General features: G+C 41.8%; 1 protein-coding gene across 1 annotated transcript in view; it reads left to right on the top strand.

The window, feature by feature from the left end:
- The window catches only part of LOC146810716 (uncharacterized), a 240,429-nt gene extending 213,741 nt beyond the window's left edge, over positions 1-26,688 (top strand). The window contains exons 5-7 of the mRNA XM_085614988.1: positions 5,034-5,128; positions 19,492-19,580; positions 23,744-26,688. Of these exons, the coding sequence (XP_085471114.1) occupies positions 5,034-5,128; positions 19,492-19,580; positions 23,744-23,967 (408 nt within the window). The 3' untranslated portion in view covers positions 23,968-26,688. The remainder of the gene's footprint in view (positions 1-5,033; positions 5,129-19,491; positions 19,581-23,743) is intronic.
- Positions 26,689-27,465: the final 777 nt, after the last annotated feature.

Raw genomic sequence — 27,465 nt, 5'->3', positions numbered from 1 at the left:
TTTCTTATTCTTTTGGTCTTGCTTCAGACAGCCAACATGTATTTCGTCGCTTAAAGAGGGAAATAGTCCCGCAACTTTCTCAAGGCTGTCCTTTTTGATAAAGACTTTTCTTTTGTGGTGATATTTCCAACCCACAAAGGGATTCAGTATCTTGCGCAACGTCAATAAGGCAGTCAATGCATCTGAGGGATCCTATTGTGTCCCCAAATATTGAGCTCGTGAGTCTGACGGTCTCGTCCCAAACGTAGCTCTCTGTGTAGCTCGAGTACCGTCAGACTCGCAAACTCAAAATGTGGGGACAGAATAGGATCCCTCCGATGCATTGACTGCCTTATTGTCGTCACGCAAGATTCTGAATCCCTTTGTGGGTTGGAAATGTCACCACAAAAGAAAGGTCTTTATCAAAAAGGACATAGCCTTGAGAACGTCTCAAGACGATTTCCCTTTGTAAGTGACGAAACATGTGTTGGCTGTCTGAGGCAAGACAAAAAGAATAAAGAAAGAAAATGAGAATTGAAATAACTTGTGTGTAATTGGTGCCTACATCGTGCTTAACGAATTGCTGATACACCTATGACGTGCTGAGGATTTCTTTGTATATTTTGTTGGCTTTGGCCGCTCTTTTGGGGAGGTTGGAGGTTCTCCTCACCTTACAGCACCGTCTTCCAAATAAGTGGTTTTAAGTACAAATACATGTTATTCTCCTGAGTGGCGCCAATATACGAAGCATTACACCACTGTTCATTAGTAGTTGCAGCTTCCACTGACGTTCACTAAATTTGAGTCGCCATTGAGCCTGACTATTTAATCTTTATAAGCCCCAAATCAATTTACAACTGCACTCAAATCACTTTGTACATAGTATTTTCATTTATATATTAACCAAGTTCAACAGTAGAAACTGAGATCACTTAAGCATTAGTTCAATAAATTGCTCAACTCGGAGCACTCAACTGGTTTGATTATTAAGGTGCTGTGTATAATAATTTTTTTACTTTCTGTGAATAAATAGTGCTAATTTAAAATGAGCCAAGGTGGATATTAGGATTTTCTTCTCCCGGGGACCATAGATTGCACACTACTTTAGTAGCCAATACCGTATCAGTATAAAATAGACAGTACATGGGGAAAACATTCAGATACAGTATCGAGTAATTCTTTTATTGCCAGCTTTGTTCGTTCGAGAAATTCAAAGATTAGGTGTCAAGTTAGAGGATCATTGACCTCCAATGTTTCTCCTTGCATCTAAAAAGTAATACAAGCAAGGCAGCCTCCGCCATGACAAAATACTTTATTTCATCTTCGTCTGAGCAGTCTTAGGGTGCTACTTGATACACAATAAAACAAGGACAAGCCTATTAAAAGCGAGGCAGCCTGCACGTGGGTAGGTAAATCGTAAGAATTGAGTTGTGTATAAAAAAAACTGGAGCACTTCCTGCTCCTTTCTCCTGGATTTCGTGCCAACAAACACCGTAAATCCTGCAAGGGCACTTCAGAAGTTTACCCCTATGCTGGACATGAGGTCTGGGGTGGCAGGGTCTTAAATCAAATCCACATTTGATAACCTCAAGGTGCAGCAGCTGTGCATCTGCAGGGACTGCTATTGATAATTCGGCCAAGCGTTCAAGGTCGTTAATGGACCATCAGGGTTACTTTGAGGTTGGTTCCAAGCCACACATAAAGCCAGTACAAATTACAATGTTCTGAAACCTTAGACTCAACATGACCACCACACTGTGACCTTATACAAGCTTCATTCTGCAAAGCACAAACCTTTCCACTCGCCCTATTGTTTATTTCTGCATAGATGTTGTTTCCATAGTCTTCATAGTGGAACCAAATTGTGAATCAACAATAGACTATGGTAACTAAAGGGGAATTAAAACAATCCACCATTCATACGTAACAAAGCTCCCTTCAGACTCTTATTACAACCTGCATGTAGAGCTGGTGTTACAGTGGAACACCACTTCTGAGTAGTGCTCCCTAGACATACCTAGCACCAAACATCAGATGGTGTTTCCCCCGGTTAGATCTCTACTTAGATCCAGAAGGATTCCTCCTTGTAAATCAGAATTTCATTTCCCTTGTATCCACCACCCAGACAGTGCCCTCCACCAGGCAGTTCAACATGGAAGAACCTACTGCACCCACCTCTGCCATAAACAGCACATTGATCTTCTTATTATTAACGTAGTCGAGGTACGATAACACATCGCTCCGTTTAATAGCCCGTAGTGATCTAATGTATGCACTGAAGAGGAGTAGAGTCGAAGCAGTGGTCTGTAGAGCTCCATATGGGGCACTCTCTGCTGGAAGTTAAGGGGACCCCGTAGTGATTCACAGTTCCACAATACAGCGGTAACACCAGTCTACAGGGCTTCTCGGGCACATCTTATTTTATAATAGTCTGTAAAGGATTTACAGCAGGCTGTGTTTTTTCCTTTAAAGTGTTGCTGATCTGATTCATGAGCATAAGTAAAAATAGAATATCTGAATATTTTTAAATAGGAATAACTTGCAATGCTAATTTGTCACTGCTCGTGATTCAGAACAGGGCATGCGTAATATACAGCTGAAGAACTGGGGGCAGCAACACTGATAATAAGCATGTTGCATTAAATGGAAACCGTGGTTATTTTAAAAATTCCTTCGTGATCTTGGCTGAGTCACAGTCTCTAGCAATGGTGGAAGTCTGCCATAGTAACACAATAAAATAAAACTCAATTATCTCCGACTGGATGATATATATATATATTTTAAATAGATCGATAGTCTCACCCTCTTTGGAAGTACTCACCCAGAGGTTTTCTTCTCATAGCATCCAGTGCCCTAACGCTCAAATTTGGGCTGCGTTCCTTCTGTGTTTCTGGCTCAGTTTAGCTGTGACGGACCTCAGCCATGTAAGTGGCTGACATTAGTGCATGTGCCGCTCTGTGTTGCCCCCTACATATAAATAGTAGATTTGCACTTCCACCACACTGACGTTGCATATAAGCGGCCGATGGGGAAAGGCTGTGGAGCTCCTGTTAATTTCTGAAGGCGAGTGTGAGTGGAGTCCCTCATCCTATCAATAACCCTAAAGTCTGGAAATTTGACCTCAACTCCCATCATGCTCCCTTACTTTGAGCATGGAGCGCACAGCTCATGGACAGTGACTTATAACCTCATCGTTGCATCTGTCGCATTCAATAATGGCTTTTAGTCTAGCGAGAAGGCTGGAAGCGCAGCAGTATGCCTCTTGCTGTCGTATGCAGAGGCAGTGCCACCCTCATTCCTAGATGGTAACGAGCAGCTGCAATTCATTGTGGTTTACAGTCTGTCCAATATTATTTTACAACTAGGTATGGAATTCAGCCATGTTTGTTCTCCATGAGCGAGCAGCTCAACCTAGCATAGTTTTGGCTTTTCCCCACAGAGGGAACTGAAAATGAGCAAAGAGGCTCCTATCACCGCCCGTTACACAGCTTTCTCTGTGAGAACTGGTGTTTTACGCCAGGCTTAGGTTTGACATACTTCAGAAGTCATAGGAGTAAAATAAATTTACTTTGGAGATTAGCTTTCCGAAGTGTGCCTAAGAGCAATACAATTTTCCAGAAACTATAAAAAAAAATGGAGATATTCAATGTGTTAAATATATGTACAAGCCAGGTAACTGTGTGTTATGCTTAATGCTCCCAGTTTTCACTTGTTACTGAAGTATACCCATAAATATAGCCCGAAAACAATCCGTTTCATTGTGTGTTTTTATTTTTTCAAAAAAAAGTGTAATGCAATTCTTCTTTGATGGCTGCCTGTCTAAAAGCTATGCTGACTGCCATAATGGAGAGAGAATATTTGGAGGGAATTCCCTTGTGAAACGTAAATAGCTACACAGTGGATGGTACTCCAATGCCCAGGTGTGGATGAACATTTGCCATATCTGTTGCTGTTAGTAGTGCTAAAACTCTACAGGCCTCCAATTATAGATGTATTTTATAGACTAAATAAATGTGGAAATATTCTAATTGCAATACGGTATTTAACATAACACAAACATAGATAAAACAAATTATAAAATCAAATAATAAATATGGATATATACTGACTGAAATCTCAAAAAGATAATCACCTTAAAACCGTGATATCAAATTATGATGCCATCAAGGAGTTCTGGTGAGATGACAATAATGCACAAAGCAAAAGGTAAAATGTTGAACAGACATGAAAGTAGCCTCAAGATAAAATATTAGTAACATAATAGTTACCCAATATATTTTTTGGTGTTTACTTGTGTTTTTTTGTATTTAATGTTTATATGGCAATATGTGTTTTTTTGTATATTTTTGGCCATCTCTCCATGGTTGAAAATTCATTAGTAACGTTAGTAAATGCCACATCCTGATTCACAGATTGTGCATATGCAGCGAATTTGTCACCCTGCAAATTCTTGCACACCAACAAAATGTTAGCATGTGCTCAACGGGTGAAACATTCAAGGAAACAGTCCCATACTTAAGACAGAGCAGGAAAAGTTATGTCGCCACAGCACAAAAACATTTCTTTATAGCGGAAAAAAAATCAAAGTGCAAAACATACTTTTTGACTTACCATAAACATTGCAGATTTTCTGCAGGAGAAAAATCCATGTGAGGAACGTGCCATTTAGAAAATTATGAAAATCGTAGTATTTTATCAGAAACTTGTTTTTTCTTTTGAGAAATCGAATACAAGGCTACACAATAATTCTCTTCTCTTAGATTTACAACTCATTGTTTTATGTTTCCAGCTGTAATAGATTTCTCTCTGGAAGGGTGTTTCCCTGTAACCCATTGTGCAGCGGGTCTGCCTGTTCTCTAGGTTATGATAATGAATGTAATTGTTTTGCATGTTTGCAGTATGTGCTTTTCCTCACGAAGGCCATTAAAAGTTTTTTTTACGGTTCTGTCTAATACGAATGTCATTTTCTGTCTGCTACAATGAGATTACTTTGAAGATCAGCTCCTGAAAGGAGAATCAAAATCGTTAAACAAATGTTTAATTTCTTTTTTCAGCAAGCTCAACCTTTCCAACAAGCGCAGCCGTTCCAGCAAGCTCCACCCAACACAGACTGGCGCTTCTCTCAGGCACAGAGGCCGGGCACTAGCGGGTGAGTAGGAGGTGGTCTCTTCCCTAAGCGGAAACACATGGGTTGTATTCATGCTTCCGGCTCATAATGTTCTCCTTATGTTTCTCTGCTCAAGCCTGGGTTTAGAAGAATGGGAGGGAGATGACCTCATTAACTGAGCGGCGGGAAAATGTTCTATGTGGTAAAAACGCTTGTATCAACTACGTTTTTTTCCACACTGTTGCAAGAAACCCCCAATTAGTAGTGCCACATGAGCATTCCAGCAAAGTTTAGTTTTATGTTGAAACCCTTCCTTGAGTAATTGATGGTAGAGATACTCGTCTCTTCTTAATTATCACTGACCTTAACTAGCACCGATCAAATGAACATTTTTAAAGAAAAAATGGAGGCGGTTGTGGGTTTGTCTAGCCATTCATGCTGTTCTTTTTCACTGCATTTAATTGTTTAGCTGTTTCCTCTTGAGTTAGCTTTTAAGTATGTAAATGATTGGCGACCGTGCCACTTTTTTCTTTTATGTACATACATGCCTTTTAAAAATTCAGCAGTTGACGTGCTCCTCTGTCTTCCATGTAGTTACACTTTTCGGATTACCGCTCCGCACGCACAATGGCATGTCAATAGATATAATCATATTGAATTCTTTGCATACCCTTCTCTTCCACAAGGGGCCTGATGTATAAAACACTGGTCACCAAATACTGGTTGAAAATTTGCAATCAGTATTATTTGATGTGTTAAATTTCGTGAACCAACCAATGTACTAGTAGGTTAGTTCACAAAATTGAGAATTGTAGTGGGTCACAATCTGGCCAACCTCCACGGTGTAACTTTTTTTTTTTTTACTTTCACAAAGGGGAGGGGTCCCAAGAGGACGCTTTTCCCTTTTGTCATTTTCTTACCACCCCAGTTACAAAGCACCTTTCACCTAGACACCACCAATCTGTAAAAATCTATAGGTTACGTGAAGACTGGCCCTGTGTCTCCAACGTGCCTGTCTGTCTTAGCACCCTTGCAGAGGTAAATTGCCTGGCCAGCACGCACTAGCCTCCAAGTGCATGTTTCCATCTGGAATGTGTTTGAAAGTAAAATAAGCACGCTTTTCTCTGCACGTTGACCTCTTCCAGGCCGTGGACACAGCTGTCCATTCCATACTGACGACCCACTTCCGTGCCTTTAAATTTGAGCAGTCTGTAGTGGCATGGCATCAAAGCTGCCCCGCAACCCATGTGCAGAGTATGGGAAGGGTTTAGGTTTCCCCTTTGAATGTTGACATGCCAGAGGTCGTGTTTGAGGATCCCCGACCAGTGTACTGATCTTTTATACATAGAATGAAGACATGGGCGGGATCATTCCACATGAACCAGTACGACTGAGGAACCCCATTCAGATTCTTGGGTGGAGTTTGCTCCTACAGGTATTTAGACATTCGAGAGATTTGTCATCTTAGACTTAAAAATGCACTCTTTCCAAAATATTTCCAAAATCAAATTTATAGGTCCACATTAAACTTTGTCAGACCTGGACAGTCAATTGATGATTCTCAAATGCATTATCTGGCCGCCTTTAGCTTAGTGCTAAAAGTCATTGTATTGTACTTGGATTATGTCATTTCACATATGTGATCCCTGTGAGAAAAAGGGATATTTTCTGCTACTCTTGTGACTTTTACTGTGCGAACCGCTCAGTTTTCCCCCGATCATGTCCCGCGGGGATCTGTTCTGTGTATGAGAGAGCCATCGAGCCTCATGTATCAACAGAGGCATTTATATTTTTTATCCGTATCCTGAACTCTCTCTTGCATCCTCCCTTACATCTGCTAAGCATTGTGAAAAGAGGCTCTTCACTACTCTCTGCTCTGCAGAACTTTTGATTCAAGCTCTACCTAGGTGAAGAAGTTGCCTGAGCTCACTGATGCCTCCTTGGTTAAAGATGCTTCATTGGTTGATTGTTTTAACCACTTGCCATTTGCACCACTGTTCCGTGACCTGCAGTGAAAGAGGTTAAACTGAGTTGGTGCGAAGCATGTTATCTATGGGTGCGTAAACAGAGACAGAAATCCTAAGCACTAGAAGATATATTCAGTTCACATTCTTACCACCAACGTTGAACAGAAAATTCCAACGATGGTTTAAAATTACCTGTGCAGTTAGCTGTTTTCGTCCTTTCAAAAATGTCTGGCTTACATGGCAAAAAATATTGCGCATTTTGTAAGTGGGCAATGGATACACATACAAGTGGTTAGTTTGCTTCAAAGCACTTTCTTTATGTATATAAACAAATTACATAACTTAAATCCCTTGTGGTTTCCTAGAGTCTCCTATAGCTACGATGACATACAAGCATTTTAGGCATTCTGTGACTGCCCTTCACCCAGAAAATGGTCCATAGGAAACTATAAGCTTTCTGCTATGAGTCAGATCTCTACAACTGAGTGCAGTTGAAGCAATGTTTTCCCTTTATTTCCTTCCAAGGTGAATATTGTGTGTTTTGAATATATAGGGCAGAAGAGAATCCAATGCTAAAGTCATTTCCCTAAGGTACAAATCAGGTGTAGAACCTGGAAGAGTTATCTCCCAGAACATAAAAGCCCAGAGCTCTTTTTCACCAAGGACTGACTATAGAGCTGTAAGTGGTAGCAGTATTGAAGCCTGCAAGTCCTATCACTGGTCATTGTGAAAGATTTCACTGTTTGACGTACCCACAGGTGCAGCACCGTGGTTGCCTTGGCAGTGGCATTTTATATGCTACAAACTGACTCTACACAGGCCTGTTACAGCTTGTAGTTCCTCGCATTAGTAGGTTGCGGAAGCCTGTGTCCTTCCCAATCTTCTTTACTCCCCAGCTTACGCTGGCTTCCCTTACTCACTATAGCACAACGGGAAGCCTTTGCGGCGCTGGCCCTCTGTTGCTGTGGAATAACCCAGTTCATTACAGTCCTTGAGATCCTGGAGTTATCCTGCTGTTTTAAATCTGAAAGTGCCTAGAACATGATAATGTGGCACATCATTACAGCATTGACTTTGTGCACCGCTCCCAGCAGCTTATTCAAGATAAAGGACCTGAAGACTCCGTTATTTCTTGAGTAATATCCAGTGCTTAATTTGAGCCGGTGCTCAGCACCGGCACTTAATTGCTTTCCGGTGCTCGGCTACGGCACCAAATTGTCAACACCGACTTAGAACAGTCCACCCCATGGCGGCGCTGCTCATCTAATTTAGAGATGAACAGAACAATGGTAGTTTAGGACTACAATATAGATTAAAATTGCAAATACCTGCCTCCCCAGCCATTCCTTTAGCTTTGGGGACCTGTAATCTGAACTGTCACATTTACATGCAAGAGAGATGGTTAGTAGTTGTTTTGGCAGCGATGACCAGGGCGGTGGGTGGTGCAAGCTGCAGTGGCCTCTTGGTCAGAGCCCCTGGCACTTTAGCACTGGTAATGTCAGAGCAATGCCTGAACGCTCACTTACTTTGGATGTTAGTTGGAGGTCTTTCAATAGCACCTAAGTTTACCGAGCACGTGCAAGGGGCACTGTGTTGATGGAGAGTATAAATGCCGCGCCTGCTGCTGCTAGCCCCATCTACTGCCTGCAGCTAAAGAAGTGCACATTTCAACGTTTTTAATTTAGAAACGTACTCAAGTACCTGATTCATAATTCATACTTTCCTTGAAGCATGTTCAGTTTGACGGTTATAAAATGCCTCTAGCGTGCGCGGTTTTACAATTGATAGTTACTAATAGACTCTTTAAAAATGCCCTAGTGAGCAGCCACTGGCCAGCAGTGGCCATGGATGCAAGGCACGGGTCAGTTCACCGCAGCAGCATTTTTCATGCAGTGGTCAAAGCCGCAACATGCAATTCACGACCCTTTGGCAAAGCAGTGAGAATCAGGGATGTGTTCCAAAGAGTAACATAATAGCGCAATAGTCGGGGGATTCCAGGGAAGGCGGACTCTGAGCACAGGACTGACATCACCTCAGGATATGAGTAACTTCTTTTGAGGTTGCAATTCCAAAGACTCAAGCCCAGGCGTGTAATTTCTTTTTCTTGCACTGATGCATTATGTTTTCACTGTCCATGCCATTGTGATTGCGTGGTTCACTTCTTTTCAAAAAGTTTGTATGGTGTTGCAACACTAAATTGCCGGTTCCTGTTCGAATCTGCTCTGCCATAATACAAAAAAGTAATTGCTTTCTGGTCACTTACTGGTGGTTTAGGTGATACTGGTTTGTGATCTCATTTCAGTCTTCAGTGGACTGACGTGCAGTGCACTGGCCTCACAATGTGCATACTTGTATTAGATTGGCAGCAGAGAGGCCTAGGGTTAAAAGGGCATGAAGCCTATACTACCACCTCGATGGTAGTCCACCCATCCATCTCTGGTTCGATGTACGCTGCCATTACTGTCCTGCAAATACAGTCTGAACAGTTCAAGACCATTGCCTAGTTTGTGCCCGAGCCCACATTAAAAAAAAAAACAAGTTCTACCAATCTGCCAATTTGTCTGCTTATACTTCATAACATACACTCTGGTTGAAGGAGGGTTGGAGCACACTGCCTCATATACCAGCACACAATTTCCCACAACGCACCATGCTAAATGCAGTTCATGATAGCAATTACTTTAATAATAATTTTTAATTTTTCTCCCATGTTGGTGCTGCCTGTGCTGTGTAACTCTAGACACATGTTTCTGGATTGATTCCTTCATCGGTAGAGAGCAACAAGTCATTTTAGAGGTCCTGGAAAGGCTGCCCAAAGTCTTCTCCAGTCTCTGTACCAATCCCAGGGCACAAGTGCATCAACACCAGCTCGTCAGCTCAGTAGCTCAAAGGAGCCTTTTCAAACATGAGGAGGGTGGGAGCACACTGATTCACACACTCAATTTGACCCAATGCATGTTGGGAAATGCAGTGCCTGATAACACTAACTTCAGTAGTAGTATTCAATGTTTCACCTTTGTTAGTACAGCCTATGATGCGTGACTCTAGACACATGTTTGTGGATTCACTCCATCAGTAGAGAAGCAACAGGTTATCATTGGTTGTCTGCTTACTCTTTGCAACATACATACATTTTGACCACTGATTTTGTTCTCCTAGACCTATCCCCAATTATTGAATTTACATTTTCTGTCTTGTCTCTATTACATCTGCTGCAAGGCTATTCTAGACGTCTACCGGGGGCATTTTTATTACAGAGAAGTAGCTCAATGAACAAAACATTTCTCAAAATGGTTACTTTCCATCATGCCACAATCTTTAGCTGTCCTTCTGTGAATAAAGATCACGTGAAAAAAGTCTGTTTCAAATATTTGAATCACTGCATATAGGCATCTTTCTTCAAATGTGCACTCCTGTATTATTAAACTTTTCATAGCCCATACCTTTAAACTATTTTGTTTGGCAATCTCCGGATTGTCTCCAAACTCGCACTATCCTTCTTATTGAAGTGCTCTTTGGAAATAACAGCACAACTCTACAATGGCCTGTGCCTTATATAGTGGCAGGAAGGCTTTGTGTGATTTATGTTCCTCTCATAATTTATCCAGGCATCACTTCTGCTGCCACAACCACACACTTCATCTAGTCTGAAGTCATTCACTGCGGTAAACCAGTGGGAAGTTTCATGAGTGATAGTGCTCATCACCCCCCCCCCCCCCCACCCCCACGGTGGTATATCAAATCACTCTATAATATTTGAGTGCTCCTTGAATTGCCTTTCTGTGGTACCAATTCTGAAAAGCCAAAGCATCACTGTCTTGATTCCTTGCAGTCTTGATGAATTCATATGACACACACGGCCCAGCTGTGAGTTCTCACCCATCACCCTTAATTTCACATTGTTCTATTTAATTTATCTAGGACAATTCAGTAATGTCGCTCATTCGACTGCACTGGAAGAAATATCTTCGTTAGTAGTATTTGAGTATATATCTACCCCCACATTCATTTATGTGCAAGAGTCTCTGAGAGGCAGGAAAGGTTCTTGTTGAAACACCCAGGGTTTACTGTTGTGATAGATGCTCACAGCTTGGTTGGTGTTTCAAAGAAAAGGGACGTGACAACAAGCTGGCTTTTAAATTGAGGCACATTGTGTCAGCATCTAAGCGTAGTAGGGGCTAGTGCAGGAAAATCTATTCTTGTAGATTCACGCTATAGTGATAGTAAAGTAATAGATAACAAAGTGCAAAATGACTAGCACCTCCTTTGAAAAGAACCAAAGGAACTGGAAAAGCACTGCTGTGTGAGTACCATAATCATTCCTGCGACAACCAATACACTCCAGTCCATAGCTGCCGGCAGCATTCCTAAAATAGAATTAGAAAGTCCTTTGATGTATCAAGTCATGAGCGGTATATAGAACAACTATACTGCGCCTTATCTCCTCGAAGAGCCACCATAACTCCACCGATGGAGCACATGTCCATGTACAATCTATGTGGGATGGCATGCAAAGAATTCATGCTAGCTCTGCCATTGCAAGTCTCCAACCTCCACACACCTGACACTTAACCTGGTGAAGAGAGCTGGCAGTGTCTTGGACCAACACCAGCTTCTCACAAGCGTTGGTTCACGTTCGGATGTAATGAGCGACGTGTGTAGTACACAACCGAAATCTGTTTGGAGTATATGTGCCATTTATGCAGTAACGAATGCACAAAGCCTTGCATGCATTATCTTTGCAGGGAATCTGCCAAGGGAGGCCTCTTTCACAATATATAAAACATCCTAATTATGTAAGTAGAAGAACTAGGGGCGCTCTCGCCCTTTGTTTGCGCAGTGTGTGCAGCCTCCTGTGCATGCGGAAAGCAGCCAGGGCGCCCTTCAATCATAGGTAGATTCATAGTAAACCCACAACGTGCTACTTCGGGCTAGTGGCCTCAATCTATGTTTCAAGGAAGCCACGCTCAACATATGTACTAGTGGCATCCGACGCCACTATTTCAGGGCATTTGACAACATCTACCCATGCCACACAGCCTTTGAGCATGTGTGCTCAGTGCTGGAGGGATAAAGACTTTTTTTATTTGACCTACAGCTCTACCCCTCTGTGAGAAAATAAGGTTCACATGGAGTTAGTTAAGCTCCCCATTCACTCATTCTCGTGTGTAGATTTGTGACACAACTCCAGTTCCCAAATTCGATCAGAAAGTGATTAATAAAGCTGGCAAGACATTTAACTTGGAAGAAAGTAGAAAATTCACACGAGAACCGCCATGTGGATACAGTTGACTGCACAATATCGGTTATCGCAATTGTCGCTTATTTTTGAATTTTTGTTCGGAGGCAACATTTTGTGTGATGAGACCTCTTGAAAGTAGTCTACCGTGCAAACATGGCTCCTGTTTTCAGTAGAGGGCAGCTGCAGTCTAGGAAAGGATGGTGCCGAGAAAAATGAATATTGAACAGCACTTATGACCTGGAACAACAGCCGCCTCCATATTCAAATGTAAAATGAAAGCACCGATTTGCTCAAATAGATCCTTTTAGTTATTATTTTCTAAATGAAATTCGAGTGAGCACATTTCCCCTAACATGGTTTGGCCTCGTGCTTAAAATGGAAATGTTTCAAAGAGACACTAAACGGGAAAACAATTAAAATATTTCAAAGAGTCAGTAAACATAACAAATAAAAAGCAATGCCACCGAAAATAAACATTGAATAAATATATCAATAAGTGGATGTAACTTTGTGTCCTGGAGACGTAGACAGTACTTTAGTGTTGGGATTCTCACACAACCGTTTCCAGAGCAATGACACAAAAAGCAGACACATTCAGAAGAAGGCCGAATGGCCCCATTGATTCTGAAGACCAAGCAGTCACTCTGATTCAGGCAGCCAACAAAAGGTCGGTCAGTCAGCGGTGAAAAGAAGGTCGGGAGGAGGCGGGCACCGGGCTGGGGAGATACAGCTCCTTGTATTAGGAAAACAGAACCAGGCGTCCCATTGCCAGGATGAATTACTGTAGGATCTTTGCAGCTCAGGGTCTCATCCTCCCCTCAGTCTGCACCAGGCAGGGACACAGGCTGTTGTGTTTACCAGAAAGTGATTATGTGCAGGCGCAATTTTAGAGAACGCAAGACCTCGCTTCAGGTTCGTGGACATGCCACAGGCTGTGATAAGTGCTGTTCTCTCATTCGTTGAAAACCAGCTCAGCGCGGGCTTTTAATAGCTCCAAAGTCATTGCCATCCAGTAACAGCGGAGCATGTTCGTGTGCCCTGCTTTACCCGTTTAATCTGGCCGTGACCCAGTTGCTGGGTAAATGTGAGGCAGGGTGGAAAATCCGTCAGTTTCTGGTGATTGCTCTTGCCGCCACTCATGCAGTGTCAATAAGGCTGCGTGAAATGTAGATGCAAAACCACGTGCCACATCAGTTGAGGCTGGCTTTGGGCCAAAGGGGAGCAGCACGGACCATATACTCTCTATTGTGTGTAAAGGACGCTTTATTGAAGACTGGTGCACATCACAATAATAAACCCAGGCCTTCGCCTTACAAAATTAAACCTCACTATACAATAAGACACCTACGTTCACTTAGCCCCGCTCTTTACATCTTTTCCTTGCAATTGTGTAAATCCTACACTGTATTTAACGGTTGACCTTTAACTACCTTAACCTTTAACCTACTTATATTAACATCTATCTAAGTATCCTAAATCTTACATTTGAAATTGTTGCTTTCTCCCAGTGTAACTTTACTGACACCCTCCCATTGTCCTGATTTACCTATGTTCACAACCCTTATCTTGACCTGTAACCATGTCAGAAGTAACTGCCACTCAGAAAAGGTCTCCCCCCTTCTCCTAGGCTTTTCTGAACCTCCATTAGGAAAAGCTATTCTGCCTTCTAATGTGCAGTGTCTTGTCCAGTGGTTCCCTCAACTGCGTCAAAGTGCCATCCCGTAGTGCGACAAGTGAACCCCAGCTTCCCCAAAGAAATCCGCAGCTTCTTATTTCAACTCTGGATGTTCTACTTGACCAAAACCTTCATCCCTACAAAAAACTTACATATTTCTATTAATTTTACAACTGACCTTATCAATGGCAGATGGCTACGAGGCACCCTTCCGCTGTGTCCTCTGTATAAATTCCATCCACAGGCCGAAGCATCCAGACCACTGCCACCTGATTTCCATCATGTACCCTTGTCATTTCTTTTAACACTACTAATCCTATACATATCCCAGAGTCATGTTCTCCTAAGTGTAGAACTAGCATATGCAGGCATTTATGCTGCTTCAGTAATTTGTTTAAACATTGAAACTTCTCACGCCACCTCTTACTACCTTCTGTGCCACTCAACTTTCAATAAACAGTTGTCGAGCCCGAGATTCACTCCTTGACCTTTCTGGATTTCATGCCTTTTGGCTCGTGATCCAAATAGATAATTTGACCGCTTCTGGCCTAGCAACTGCACCTGAAAAGAGCATATGTCAGAGAAAACCATATTGACGTTCTCATCAGCACCTTTGCTTCTACAGGCGTACATACCAGCGTAAGCACTCAAACACCGCCCCAACAGCATGATCCTGCCCCTACCCCAACCCTACTGGGCTGTACCCAGGGCCACCCCAATGCAAAAAGAGGTCCCGTAGTCCCCTGGGGCTTCCCCCAGCTGTGCCAGTGCCTTTCGCATTACCCACAGCAGCTGAAAAGAGGTCACCTTTTCTTCATTCTTGTGACAAAAATACGCACCTTGCTTGGCAAAACTAATTAATCACCTTCAGGTTAGCTCCCCACTGAACTAGGCACAGGCCCACAGAGTCTGTAAAACCACTGTCTACCCTTTGGATGGTTGATCTGTCTTAGATTGACATAAGCTCAACTCTATACTGCCCCACTCCCCTACATCTGCCCATTCCAAACCTGGTACTCATTTACTCCCCAACAGCTCACACACCCTAAACGCCCCAAAAAACACCCCATAACATCAATGTTGGAAACAAAACGGACTCCTTGCCCACTGCACATTGCTGGCAACACTCCTAATATTTTGCCGAAAAGGTCTCTAGGCAATGGACTCCTTACCTGAGACCGACTGCCTGTTTCCCTCCACGATCCTTCGAGCATCCGTTGCCCCAGTTCCCCTGCATATGGCACATAGCCCTGAAAAAGCTTGCCCATGACTGCAGTCCCAGCCAGCTTCCCTGTAATCGTGATCCGAGATAGGCCCTTTTCGATCAATGCTAGAATAAACTGAACATATATCTCCCTAACCCAAACCTCCGACCTCTGTCTGGCCCCACCAGATAAAAACTCCTGCCAAGCCTGTATATATGATTTTCTTTTGGATTCCACCAGATACCCTACCACCAACTGAAGCATCCTTTCTCACCTATGGTCCACATGTCGACCAGCACAGGTGTCTTGACCTTGTCCGCCTCTGTGGCCAGCCCGTGGAACATCTGCCACTGTGAACTAGACAAAGCATCTGCAATGTCATTGTCCCCCACTGGCACATGTCTCGCCTTAAATGCTATGTCATGTCGCAAACAGCCCATGACAAATACATCCAGCAGCTAAAGCACCTTTGCATTTCTTGCAGCCTGTTCACCACATGTACCGCAGCCATAGTGTCGATTTTAAACAACACCTTCTTGTGTGCCCCCAGAGTGTCACTGCTACCACTAAAGAGAACATTTCGAAGAAAGCTATGCTCCCATACTTCTACTTTGCCAGCCATCCCTCCAGTACAACCCAATATTGATGCCCCCGCAGCATCAGAATATAACTGCACCTCCCATTTGCAATCTTTTGGGGCTATCCTTGGTATTCCATTGAAATCCTCCAGAAACCTGCGCCACATACGTAAATCTTCTTTTGTGCCCGCAGACAATCGTATGTGGTGGTGAGGCAGCGAAAGCCCAGGTGTGTACCTGTTCAGTCTCCTGCAGAAGGCCCTCCCTGTCCTCACTAATCCTACAAGCAAAGTTTAAGTGGCCTAACAGAACTGGTACTTCTTCAACAGTCCCCTTAAGCTTTGCCAACCTACTGTCCAGCAACATTTCCATGTGGAGTTTCTTGTCAACTTGTGGCCACGTGTCCATGGATACTAAATCCATCCAGTTCAATACCAAGAAATGAAAGAACTGTGCTTGGCCCTTGTCTTTTCTGGAGCTAGCAGCACTCCTAGTTCACCGATGAGCTCATGAAAACTTGCCAACTGCTGTCGACTGTTCATTGAACCGGGTTGACCCACCAGGAAGAAATCTTCAAGGTAATGCCTCACCGTTTTCTTGCCCAACTGCCATGTGAACACCCACTGTAGGAAAGAGCTGAAACTTTCCATAAGGGCATAAGAGATGGAACACCCCATGGGTAAAGCTTTGTCGACGTACCACTGCCCGTTGAACTGTATTCCCAACATCTGAAAGTCCTTTGGGTGTACCTGCGACAGCCTGAAAGCTGACTTAATGTAGCACTTTGCTATCTGTGCCCCCTTACCCGCATGTTCCACCAAAGTCCTGGCCATGGCCACCAATGAATAGGATATCAGAGTGACCTCGTCTGATACAAAATCATTAACAGAAGGCCCTTCCAGCGAAGACAAGTGCTGTATGAGGCGAAATTGACCCTTCTCCTTTTTCGGTACTAAACCAATGGGTGGCACGATCAAATTTGCCTTCGGCCATGTATTAACTGGCCCTGCCATTCTGTCCTCCTGGACTTCTTTTAGTAGTTTCCCTTGCACCACCTGTTTATGTGACTGCACTGACAATACATTTTCTGCCCACCTACTGGACCTCGGACTGTCCTACCCCAGCCTGGAACCCTCCTAAAAATCTTGCTTAACAATTTTGCATTCTTCCTGTTGGGGTAGTGAGCCAACCAATTATCCAAACAGTGTACTTTAATTGGCTTATGAGCTTTTGTCCGTATTGCCATGTGCCCCATGTCCTCCCCTGTTGCTCTTGCTGCCTGCTGTAGTCGCTGTTGTGTTGGGTCCATTGCCCTGTCTGCTGCCACTGGTCCCAGCCCCGATGTACTGCACTAGGGGGTGACTGCCCATGCATTGGAGCACTCATGCTGGAATCTACAATATTCTCTTGTACAGAGGATTTTGTTAAAGTCTAAGCATGTTCCCTGGTTGACCACCCCCCCACCCACGCGTGGGACAGGTTTGAAAGGGCCGGTACACCAAAGGAAGCTCACTTGCCGTAAATGAGGTCTTTCCGATCTTTTCTGAACCCATTGTCTGTTGTTAAGTCCTTATCAGTTCCCCCCCGTTTTGCCTGTGGATCCCATATTAAGCATGCATGAAATTCTTCTTCTTTTGACCCACAGCTCTTAATGTAGCAATTTCAACATCTCGACATACTCCCCCTTCCATATCCTCTTCTTGTTTGCCAACATTGTGGGCTCCCAAGGGCTTTGTCACCCCCATATTGTCATATTTCTGCTGTGCTATGAGGTCTGTGGTATAAGTACTCTTTTTCAAAAATATCAAGCTTGCGAAACATGCTCACAATTATCTTGTGTGGCATGCTGAGTTGGGCTGAAAATCCATTGTCCGCATTTGACCTGTCTCTATCGGACTAGTCAGCCTCCCGCATCCCCGTTTAGCTTCCTAAATCAAGCTGCCATTCCAAAGGGTGGCTGTTGACCACGTCACCTACTGTCCAAATACCTAGAAACTGTAGGTGTTTTCAGTCCAGAATTTTCCATTAGCACAGACATTCTCACAAAAGTTAACTTAACTAACTGACGTCTCAGGGAAATTGACCTGTACTCCTGCTCCGCATGAGCAGAGAGCTAAACGTGGTCAGTCCTAATTGCCTACCCCGCTTCACTGAAGGAAGGGGCTCTGCCCTGAGCTTATGTCAAAGGGAAGCCCTCATAGAGGTTTGTGCTGGATCCTCTGCTCCTCCGATGCATCAGTTGTGATTATAATATCCGCTTGGACAAATGTAAAACTACAAGGAGAATATAGATATTTTGCCTGTATTATAAAATTTTGACAATCACAAATTTAGTGTTGTGGTTTGTAGGCATTTCTGGACAATTTTACACTAAATAGTAGATAAGCATCCACAGGTATGTGGTTTAATCTACCCCATACATATAGTTTCGCACCCTAGAACTCTTGCAGATTTACCCGTCAAGGACGGTGTGTAAGCAAGTGTGTTTCCAGGGTGTAAAATGGAAGAACACACCCTCCTATTGAGTGAGGCTGTAAGTGGAGAGGTTTCTCCACAGGGACAAAGATGAATAGAATTAAGGTGGAAATTCAGCATGCATTAACAATGCTTATGTGAATGTGCCTTGGACTTCAAGAAAATTCAATAAAAAAAAATGTTTTTCCTAACAAAGAAATAGATATATGGGACAGGGTTTTGACTCTTTCTGACCTTTGTAAATCAGTATGGAAGTGACTGTGCATGGGCAGAAATGGGGCCTCACCACCTTATGAATTAAAAATACAGAACAATTTGTCTAGCCATATAAACCCTCAGACAGATCAAGCGCTCTCCTTGACCTTCCCTGTGATGCTGTGATAGGCATTCAGTGTAAAGTTGTTTCCCTTTTTCGACATTCCGGGCAACCTAATTGGTTAACCTTTGTTAATACTACTGCCCATATGTTTACCTGAAAAGGCATATGCCTTTTCTGAACCATGAAAGCGTGGGAATAGGAAGATTATGCTGTTTTCTTTTCCTGGGTTATCAGAGAAAACTCACCTGAATTCTGCATTCTTAAAGTGAACTGTTTTGCTTACCTCTAACTTTTATTTGAAATTTTTTGTGTGAAAAATGCAGACTTGTGCATTGTTTGGTCTAATGATGTATTTAAATGGAAGGTTTTTTTATTACTGTCACGTTCTCTTCTTTCTCATCCCCTCCATTTTATAAGTGTTTAAAGAAAGTACCAAATACCCGAGATGGGGCTCATTAGGGATTCTAGGGCAAATATTCATAAATGTTGCCTGATATTGTTATCAAGCATTCAGGCGACATATGGTCTGATTTAGAATTAAGTGGTAATTCCCAAACCTCCAGTTTCTAAAGGAAATGCATTTCTCTCTTGATTTATTGTGTTTCTTACTAAAGTTAATGATTACGATAGAGAATTCTCCAGTAGAATTTCTGCCACCATATTTTTCATAGAAGGAAATTCCTCCTTAGACTCCGGATGTAGCATTTAATCCAGAAAGCACATGAATTTAAGTGAGGCACTTGGTTTTGAATATTCTCCAAAATTGGCACATTTTTATACTTGCTACTAAATCACTAAATTTCCCTCTAGAGCCATTAACATCAGATATTTGCTTCAGTACCACATTTGCGCAAAGTTTTTGTTTGTCTGTTTCTTTAGCCAGCACTTCTTGTCTCTTCCAAACAGACTGTATTCTCATGCGTTGCCCCTTTTTACTTCCTCAGCTCTCAGAATTCAGAAGAAGCAGGCGGATGGCCAAACAACCAGTTCGAGACCGAGAGGCTTCAGGCGATGATTCTGGCTTCAGCAAATGGTCAGTTCACAAATACTTTTGTATTCCTTATGTTGCACGGTCCACTATGACTACTAAGTTTAGGGGGTTGTATGTCACTGCATCGGGGTTAATAATATTACCCAAAAATAATACTGCAGCCACTAAATCAACCAACCATTACATCACAGGGTAAGTATATAATTACTAACTAATCTTAACACCCTAGCTATACTTGCTTTGTGAGGTAAGTGTAGGTGAAGTTAGGAATTGTAATTACATTCTTACTTTGCGAAGTAGCGGTGAGGTCGATATAGTGGATGCGATGTAATTGTGTTGCGATGTAGTGTGGTATCTTGGTTTGGGAGCACCAAAATGAGATGCAATGTTTTTGTATAAATTACAGCGTTTTAAAGCAGTACACTATCACTGCAGACATGTCAAAATAAAAACTCTGCATCAGCTGTCTAACACCATTTGTTAATACAGTACGAAGCAAGGCAGAGGCTTTCTCGGTTGGAGGGTATGTGGACATTGCTCAGTGTCTGTAATATTTAGAAGTGTCCGGAGATGCTCCAGTGGAATCCACTCATCTCTTCTACGCTGATTGGTCACTAGGTGCATTGTGCAGACTCTACATGAAACATAAAATTGAGGGTTATTTTGACTTTTTTTCAGTGGCAGTCCAGCAGTGCATGGCTGCTGACTGTGTGGGGTTCACTGTGGCGACAAGATGTTAGACTTCTATTTGCAACATTCATTCACACTCGTTTTGGAATGGGGAAGGCAATGATGTCGGAGTTTGCGCTTATAAAATCATGGCAGACGTGTTTATTTCCTCAAGTTGAACTCCCTAACGCATTTCTTGATAGGAAACATTCTATAGTTGACAACCTCTCATCCGGCCTGCTTGACTTGAGCTATCTGGAACAATATATACTGCCTTTGTGTTGTCCTTGTGTGGCACAAGGCTACGAGAACGCAAAGGCTTCAGTAACATTTACAAAGCCATGCAGGGCCTGATTTATGTGGCCTGGCGTGGCTTTGCAAAGAAAAGTTTTAACGCAAGGCACCTGCATGCACTGAGTTACGTTACATTTCAACTTGAGAGGCGTTTCCTGGGTGGGTCATAGGCGTTCCCATGCATCCACTTATGGATTTTGGCATATTCCCTGATTTACCAAGGTTTGTGAACCTGGGATTGTGTCAAAATGCTATGCCTTCCCAAGTAAGGTGCCTGTCCCCTCTTTATTTCCTCGTTCCACTTGCTTTGCATTCGGCAGCATGCCTAGAAAGAGGAAAATGTTTGCAAGGATTGTTTTGGTGCACAAAGGTGCTTCTTCCTACACAAAAACAATCCTGCCTGTAAATCAAGCACCCTTGCACTATGATGCAAAGGTGCCTGCGTTGACACTAGTCTGCACACTGTGTGTCAGCACAAGGAGAGTGCAGAAATGCCCATTATCTTTGTAAACGTGGAGCATTTCTGCTCTTTTCCCTTCTTGGAACACAGTGCAGCATCTTTGCTTGTTTCCCTGCATTGTGTGAAAGTTTAGTAAATGTGGCCCTGGGTGCCTGCTGCTCCACTTCAGGTGGAATGTTGCAGTGTAGCCTAGAGGCTCTTTGTGTGCATGGCTCCAGAGGTATGAAAAGATCACCCTACATTGAACTCGTTGTTCCCCTCATCTTTAAATCACTCAATATATCAATACTCTCTCCCCACCCGATGCAAATTGAAAAAATTCTGTTGGAAAATATTGTGCTGGTTACATTTCTAATAATTGTTAGGGTCTCCTGTAGCAAAGTCTCTTATTTAATTCCCAGCACTGTACAAAAGAAAACGCACGCACTGAGCCAAACTTCCTTCATAGGAAGGAGATGCTTTTACACGAAATGAGCTAAGGTTACAACTATTTTCCATTTGTGCATGAGTGACAAATGGTTTCCAGACATGAAGGTATTTGTGAAAATTCTGTATTGGGGAATATGTGAGCTTTTCTGTAACATAATATCTCCTGTAAAATGTTTTATATCGTGATTTTCTTTTTCTTCAAGGCATTTGACAAGTATAATTTTTACTGAGGATAAAAAGTAAAATGGTTAAAAGATCATATGCCAGTAAAAAAATGAATTTCTCTCGTGTCTCAGGATCGGATTCCTAAGAGCACAATTTTAGCGCCGCAAAAATATTTTGAATTATGGAACTAATGTGTCCCTATGCCGTTAAAAATAGGTTAGGATCCATGTGGGAAGCGTGTGTGCGTTTGTTTTAGTCTAACAAAGACTAGGCATCAACTGAATAGCAGTTCATATTATTTTTTTAAAGAAATGCAAAAAGACAACCCATCAGCATTTTTCGAGAAAAAAAAAACCCAAGTTATAATTGAATGGGCTTCCCTAAATCATTTTGCAGTGTTTAGACGATACAGCTTCCAAGTAAGTTGAATAATAAGGTTCGAAGAGTATTTGCCACTAAGTATGGCTTCCACTGTTGAGCACTTTCTAATGACCCCTGGGTTCATTTTCTTAGTAAGGGCTCAGTATATGAAATGAAGGTATCCCCACCACTCCTTTTCATCTATTTGTAAGCCATTTTTTCTTTTTTTAAATATTCTCTGTTTGAGTAGAGTGAAGAGGTTTTGCAGCTATTTCCCTTTTTTATTTTCCATAAGCAAATACAAGGATGTGCAAGTTATGGATGATAGAAAGGTGGCTGATTCATTCATGTTGACATCACAATCCCAAATAGAAAATGTTTAGTTGACTACATATCTATATGTAGGATTTAATAAAATATTTTGAATGCAGAATTTCCATAGAAAGTGATCAAACGGTCCAGGAGGCTGTGTGTGTTTGAACATTTAAGAAAGATCATTAATTTCATTCATTAAGGTGGTTTAACTGTGTGGTGTCAAAGTAGTTTATGACAGGGTACAGGAGCAGGAAAGACACAGTACTGGTTAATTTCCAATCAACAGTATGCATAGTCTGTGAATCTTCAGCAGTAAATATGTAAACTAATTTGTTTTTTTGAGAACCAGATAGCAGCATTACAGTGTTCAACATTTGTTTCTGAATTCTTCACAGAACTTTGAGCATATTTTGCCGATTGATCTATAAAATACTTTTAAAACATTCAATGATTTTCTTGCACTTTGTTATTAGCAATAAACAAGAGTCTTTGCTACAGAGACACCTGGCATATATTAGGAATTTGACCAGCAAAACATTATTTCTTAGTAGCACCTTGAAATTTTCAGTGAAGGGCTGGAATGAAGATTGATATACAATATGTAGATTAACTCATGGTGTGCCCTAATAGCCTGGAAACTCTTTTTACCCAGTGTAAAGTAATCGGTTCACCCACTGACGGGAAAATCATACAAATACTTCTAGTTTATATTGCATCATGACTGTCAACTGTTGGGGACCTGCTGAGCATTGTAAATAAAAAATATCTATTATTCTGAGATTAGACTGAAGACATGTTTTCTCTGCCTACAAAGATTAGAAGCTGCTTCTTTTCAATTCTGTGTGTTTCTCCTCCCTCAAGTAATTTCCTCTTGCCTTAATACGCCTCACACTAATACGTTTGTTATCTTCATAAAAAGGAAAAGCTAACTGTTCATGCCCCTTCCTATGTGGTGCCACTCTGAAAACAAGAACATTATTTATAAGTGAGCAATGAGAAAACTGGTCAACGACTGATTTGAGGAATTCTCTTTGAATTGAACACATGAAACTACTTGAGCGAGTACTTGTGTGAGTGGAGTAGGTCTTCGAAAACCAATGTGGGAGAGTGCCGTATTGCGGCAGTGTTCCAGTAGACTATGTTCAGCAAAAGGGATTGAGGAAAGCAGTGGTTAAAGAATGGAGGATGGATGACCTTCAGTTCTGTGGGCCAATTTCCACATTGAGGATTTGCAGTGGATGGACACAAGCTCGGTACTAATTAGTATTGTGATGTCATGAAAACGAAAGTGAATGTTTCCTATAGTTCTCTTTTCTCAAAATGATTTGAATGAATGGAAACGGTGAATAATAACATTTGAAAATGTCTGCTAGCCTTAAAGATTTCAAATCAAATTGTACACTGTTGTAGCAAACGAGGAATGGGCGTAGTAAGCATGTTAATTAACTCTGCACAGTTCTGTAGCATAACTCTGGGTTTCAACAATTTCTTTTTATTTTGTTTCACCGTGTAGAAGCTGCTGATGGCAACTCTACCCTTGGAGGAGCAGGTACCATGGGCCTCAGTGCTAGATATGGACCACAGTTCACCCTTCAGCACGTCCCTGACTACCGGCAGAATGTCTACATCCCTGGAAGCACCGCCACGCTCACCAATGCCGCAGGGAAACGTGATGGGAAGTCATCCGCCTCTTCCGGGGGCAACAAGAAGAAATCTGGAAAGAAAGAAAAAAAGTAAAATCGATGTCAAAAGAAGGGCGGCTTAAATCAACAGGGCAAAATCCTCCCAGCACTAGTCCCCCCACAACCACCCAAGCCAAATCCCAGGATGTATGCTGAATGTCATGTTTGGAATTCATAGTAGGCAGAAACAAGAATGTATCTCATCGATAGAACTATTAGTGAATTTTCTATTAGACCTCATGTCGGAAAAACAAAAAAATATCTGGAACAATGAAACAAGTGCCCTGTTAATATTAACAACTATTTTCTACTAACATTCGGGTATTGTAGTATGCAAGAGTGTAAAATCTTTTTTTGCAAAACTGTTTGAATTCCATTTCCTCCAAGGATGGTCAGTGATATATCCGCACGCATGTTTGGGAGCTGTGGCCAGTGTAAATAAGGTTATAATTGATTATTTATAATTTATGAGCGTTTGATCATTCCACATTCCAAAATTTGAATTGTAAGCTTTTGGGTAGGAATGGGACCTCGCAGTGAATAATCACGAAAGCCATTATTATTGGATATAAGGAGATGAGCCAAACGTTGTTGCTCCTTGATTGTCGTTAGGCATAATGGCTCTTAACTGCATGATTATAGTGGGATGACAAAAAAAGTGTATAGGTTGACACAGTTTTCTTAGAAGACAAAGTGCCAACGTTAGTGGACGCATAAGCGAATAGATGACATCACATACGTGTGGTTACAAGATGGTAAAGCTGTAAGCAGAAAGAATTAAAATGAGAAATAAATGTAACTGTAAAAATGTAAGTAGTGGTTGTAGAAAATACAAGAGCAAACTTGGCATCAGTCCTCTGCAGTATGTATTTTTAATACTGTACTTTTGATGTTGTTTTCCCAGGATGCAAAGTGTAGGAATTTTGATTCCCCTGTGGTAGTCAATGAGAAGGATTCTTTGGAAAACAGAAATACGATATTGGTTGGGTTCCTTTACCTATATGGGAATAATTCCCAGTCTACGTTCTCTGAATGGAATCGGTGTGTGTGCTTCACCTTTGTGCACATGAAACTGCATGCATAATAGTCACATGAAGTCAGCCATAGGGAAGCCAACCCCCACCCAACTAAAACCTAGGGCTGTCATTGCATGTAAGAAAAGCGCATGGGATTTCTAAACCCCTGTAAATAGCCGGCCAGGTAAGCAAGATTTCTTAAGTACTGGTGAAAAAGGGCAAGCCATGGAGGGTGTATTTAAAAAGACATGGGGTGGGAGGGGGTAAAAGTGACAATAGTGGGGTGTATTCAATGTTGTTAAGCATTCTTTGAATTTAGTTTTAATTCACTAGCCATTTTAATGGATGATGAAACAAGCAGTGGTCACAAATATTGGACCTGTCTTGTAGGTTGTTGAACACCAACCTCAATAAACAGTCATGATTACATGTTAACAGCTAGCAAGAAGTAGTCTGTTGGTAGCTTGAATTTGATCCATATTTTGAAGCCTCTAAATTAAGTTATTATTGTATGTATTTCTTTTGATTAGAAGGGATCTAATTTTTCAAATACACCATACACTACTGATCTTCTTTGTGACCTGTGTAAAACAGGCCTTGCAAGAGGCAGTGATTTTTACATACATAATGGCTCATAGACCAGGTCTTCTGGCTGATAGCTGGTCCGAGGTTCAAATACTCAATGGGAATTGGCTTATGCATCTTGGTGCTTGCATTGAAACTCCCAGACCTCTATGCCACCAGTCTTGCAACATCGGGCAAGCAGCAGCAGATTCAGGAAAACATAAACGTGATCGCTACAACTCCAGGATGATGTCAGAGCACGCCGGGAAGCATGATGATGACGCTGCTGCTGGTAATCAAGTGTGTTGTGTGTGATATAGCTCTTCACTCTCTTGCTTGCTCATCTTCATTGAAAGCCAAACTCTCATGGAAATATGTAGAGAGCAAGATGCCCCACCCCGGAAGGCAAATCAAAGTGTAGGAAATAGAGGCTACGTTAGGTTGCAACAGTCCTTTTAACTGCAAATAAAGGGAAGGGCAAGGGGGAAATAGGCCGGCCGATACATCATAGAGACTCTACAAGAGCCAGTTGCTTGGCAAGGATCATTGACTTCCGTGATCCATTTTTAGACTGAATTCTTTACAATTTGCCAGAGTTGCTGTCCCCGCTCTTGGGCAGCCCAGCCTATGGAAGTGTGCACTAATCTCTGCTCCACTATGCGATTGCTGTCTCATTTTGTGACATGTAGAAATAAAGCAGGATCTTCTCCCAGGGAACAACCTGTTTTGATCACCCCCGCCTCCTTCAACCTTCTCGCCCCTGGTGACTGTAGTAGAATCCATTTACACCCGCTTGTAAGGTTTATACACCAGGTAGTCAAGTGAAACGTTTAGCAGTAGATCACCTTAGTAAACCATTTTTCCTTTTTTAACAAGAAATGCATTTGGTACATAGCGTAGAAATTGTTGTGTAGTAAGCTCTGCTGTTTTTTTCTCCGAGTACTAACTTGTGGACATCAGTATTTCTATTCATCTGTATCTTTTCTTTGTGTTTTGTGATATACATGTACGTGAAATGATACGCACCTGTCCTTTAAATGTGTCTAATACTGAAATATACTTATATATTATATATATGCTTATATCCTTCCTATATCCATATAGACCAATGTCATTGTGTTACACGCAAGTTTTATACTCTAATATTTATATTGCTTTTTTCTTTGAAAAAAAATAATAAAATGTTTTCTTCTGAATTCGTTGTGGTGTGTAATTTGCTTGCTTTCTTGATGTTTTAATTTGTATTTTTTTCCAAACTGTGTCTCAAGAGTGAATTGCATGGGCTACAGTGACATTAGTGCAGTTGAATAAGTCTCCAAAAGTTAGTTGTGTCTCACTATTTTTCTTGGGTAAATGAACAAATTCCTTTGTGTCTACAAAGTAGGTAATTGGGAATGTTAGGGAGGTAGTTTGCCCCTTTGCTTTTTATGTATTCTTTTAAAAGGTGGATGTTTGATATCATATGATCACTGTGGTGGAACAATTTCTGGTTTAGTGTATCTTAATATATAACTGGGAATTTCGAATATAAAAATCAGCTAGGAATTTATTTGAATGAATACCCCTTCTCTTACCTTTATTGTTGCATAGAATATTCATTATTTTTAGAAATCGAGTTGTTGAAAAGGCTTAAGTAATATCCTTACCTGTGTATGACCCCCTCACCCCCCGAAATAACTTTTATGTATTAAAATTAACGAGTGAGCACGACCAAGAATTTTCAGATTCTAAAGGCTCTCTTCAAATAATGTAAGAATGATCTTGCTCTTTCAAGGCAGAAATTCTGCTCCAGTGTTCATAATAAAGGTTCACTGTAAACAAGCGCATATGGAATGTGCAATTTCGATTCTAAAGCACATCAACCCCTTCCTTTTCTCCATTAAAATTATGAACTGGTGACAAGTTTAGGTGCCTAAATAAAATTAAAATAAATATATCACTAGAACTACTTGTAGAGTTTACTTGCAGGATCC

The sequence above is a fragment of the Triturus cristatus genome, chromosome 7 (genome assembly GCF_964204655.1).
Source record: "Triturus cristatus chromosome 7, aTriCri1.1, whole genome shotgun sequence".
Taxonomy (NCBI): Eukaryota; Metazoa; Chordata; class Amphibia; order Caudata; family Salamandridae; genus Triturus; species Triturus cristatus.
The sequence above is the reverse complement of the archived record's forward strand: the minus strand, read 5'-3'. Positions and strand labels throughout refer to the sequence as shown.